The sequence below is a fragment of the Brassica oleracea genome, chromosome C3 (assembly GCF_000695525.1).
Source record: "Brassica oleracea var. oleracea cultivar TO1000 chromosome C3, BOL, whole genome shotgun sequence".
Lineage (NCBI taxonomy): Eukaryota > Viridiplantae > Streptophyta > Magnoliopsida > Brassicales > Brassicaceae > Brassica > Brassica oleracea.
Window position 1 is genome coordinate 25,397,924 of NC_027750.1, and position 2,724 is coordinate 25,400,647.

General features: G+C 35.5%; 1 protein-coding gene across 1 annotated transcript; it reads right to left on the reverse strand.

Moving 5' to 3' along the window:
- Positions 1-1,576: 1,576 nt before the first annotated feature.
- LOC106330229 lies at positions 1,577-2,476 on the reverse strand. Its single transcript, XM_013768737.1, has one exon. It carries the CDS (start codon positions 2,474-2,476, stop codon positions 1,577-1,579), a length of 900 nt encoding a protein of 299 aa, XP_013624191.1.
- Between the last annotated feature and the right edge of the window lie 248 nt (positions 2,477-2,724).

Here is a 2,724-nt window from a genome sequence, read left to right on the forward strand (position 1 = left end):
CCCCCCCCCCCCCCACCCCCACTCCTCTTGTAACTTCTTCAGAGTCTTTGACTGAAGATAGTAAATGTAAGCATAGAAGAACAATTTAACAAATTTAAGTTGAAAAAACCAATGGTGTGGTCCTAATGCATGCATTGTTTTATGTAATGGGATTTGTCTAACATGTTATATTATTTGGGTATCTAAAAGTGTATATTGGTCATATTTAGTACATATCATAAATCAGTTTAACATTAATCTTTTTTTCTTAAGGTTGATAATTTCTTACTTTATATAAATTATTCATTAGTAAAATAACAAATGAATTGAAATGTGATTTTATTATCTATTCTTGGAAGATCTTGTGTTACATATCCGTATCTCAAACACAATCTCTTTCGTCAGAGGATTCCAATAGAATAAATGAGAAACTATTGGATTTAAGTTTTAAAATTCTAAAATACTTAACAATATCTAAATATTCTTTTTATTTTATTATTTACTAAAATATTCTATTAAAACTTTATAATAGTGGCGCTCTTAAGTTTTCAATAAATACAGTATAGAGTGTATGTTTCTTTCAGAATCACTATATATACTTTATACACCAAGAAGAAAAATATATATCTAGCTGTTTGTACTAGAGTATCTGTCAAAACTAAAATCCAGGACTGAAATCTAGAAATTATTAAAACTATATCATTTGTAAGTAACAGAACCAACTACCAAAAAATCTGAAAATACGATGAAATTTTAGATTCGACATTGCGAGCTCATTGATTAGGAGAATGAACTGAATGTCAGCGATTTTTCTCTGAGTCTCCATAGGAAACGTTTGTTAGCAGTGAGATTAGAAGTAGTTGTTGGCTTGTATTGGCCATTGAGGCAGAGAGACTTATTTTGCCGTTTGATACAACGGGAAGGCCTTACAGGAAGACAACAGAACTTACTAGTTTATTTCCATAAGGTTGTGATTTCGTACTTTATCTTATAATATTGGATATTCGGTTTATGGTAAATTAGAAATGAAATTTGAAAGCAAAGTAAGCTTTTATTCATGTCATCAGTACATACTTATTCTTTTTTTTTTTGTCAACAAGATACAGATTTTAGTCACAAGAAACTAAAAGGACGAAGAAATAATAATACATTTTTGTACATACACAAGGCACTAGGAGATTTATCAACGTTACCTGATTTTTCCCAAGCGTAATAATACAGAAAGAGAGAGGATTCTTGAGAATCAGCTTGTCTTGGCAGATAAGGTTTTAGATGAAGATATAATACACTTGATAGAACAGAAAAAGAAAGCATCTCTCTTATACTTGAAAACCAGTTTGTCTCGGCAGATGTTGTGACATGCAAGACACATCGGCCGAGAAAGACTGCTATTGGATGCAGTCTCAATCTCAAAACCCTTCACATTGATCGTAATGCTAGGTTTCATATATGGGTATTTACCTATTGCGCATTCAACACATATAACGGTTTTGCATTCAGTGCATCCATAGAGATCCTGGTCACTCGGGTAGAGACCCATGCAATACGGGTAGTCATCTTCTATTTTTACTTCACATATTATACAACTCAACACTGGTCACCTGATTGATTCAGCAAAACCTCGGGTAAGGGGATGAGGGTCATATTTGTACTTTACCAAAACCGGCAGAGTTGCGCGTTTTCGTTTCAAAGTGAAGTCGCATTGGTTACAACGTGCACCACTGCCTGTTAGATGGAGACGGTGTTCGTACGCTTTATTGGACAATGGATCAGAAAGGGAAGCACACCTAGCATCCATTGTAAACTTACAATCTTTTTCGTAGGACCGATACATGAAGCCACACGACGCTCGTCCACATTTAGAACAACAGAAGAACCCTTCTTTGATGTTCATGAAGTTCACTTCTAGGTTTAGCGGATGGCGGTGGAACGTGTGTTCCATCTTCCGATGAAGACTTGCATAAGTGTCGTGAAGTGAAAAATCACATTCTTTACAGCCCAAGAAACTATTGAACTCAATGGGAAGGATGCATGCTTGACATACCCCTCCCTCGTCCACTTCATCGTTGACGCGAATTCTCATCAGGTCATGGTGATGACTAAAGTGACGGCTAGTCTTGTCATCTACCTCCACCAACGAGGACGACGCAACATCTACAGAACTACTAACTTCTTTAGGTTCTTGTTCAACATCTTTGCCATCCCAAACCTCTTTATCCGTTGCAAAGTATGAATGTAGCGTAACCACACGACTTGTGGGTACAAATATATCCTCCACTCCATATTCATAAAGAAGCGGTTGATAACATATTCGACATTTTTTCTTATCAAGAACTTGAAAAGTATGAAACATACGATGTGAGTGACGAGTAAGCTTTATTACCTTTGGTAAATAGATACAGCTTTTGTGAACAAAGAAACTGCATGGCAAACATCCATACATATTCATCTTGTCCTTGTATATCTCTCCACAAGCAGCACAGTTGAAGGAGTTCATTTTGCGAATGAAGATGAGCGTATGGTTAGGTGTCTCTGGACGATTTATTGTCTGATTGGACTCCAATAATATATATGGTCGAACATCCTATGTGAAATCAAAAATCACAAACACAACAATGAACATGCGTAGACCCAATTGGAATACTTATTCACAAATAATGCAATTTTTAACAGAACGATAAGAAATATAATTTTGTGGTGGACGAGACGTTTCAAAAAGGTGTTGATGATGAAAAAATGATTTTG

Coding starts and splice junctions, on each gene's coding strand:
- LOC106330229 (XM_013768737.1), bottom strand. CDS start 2,476: ATGAACTCCTTCAACTGTGCTGCTTGTGGAGAGATATACAAGGACAAG.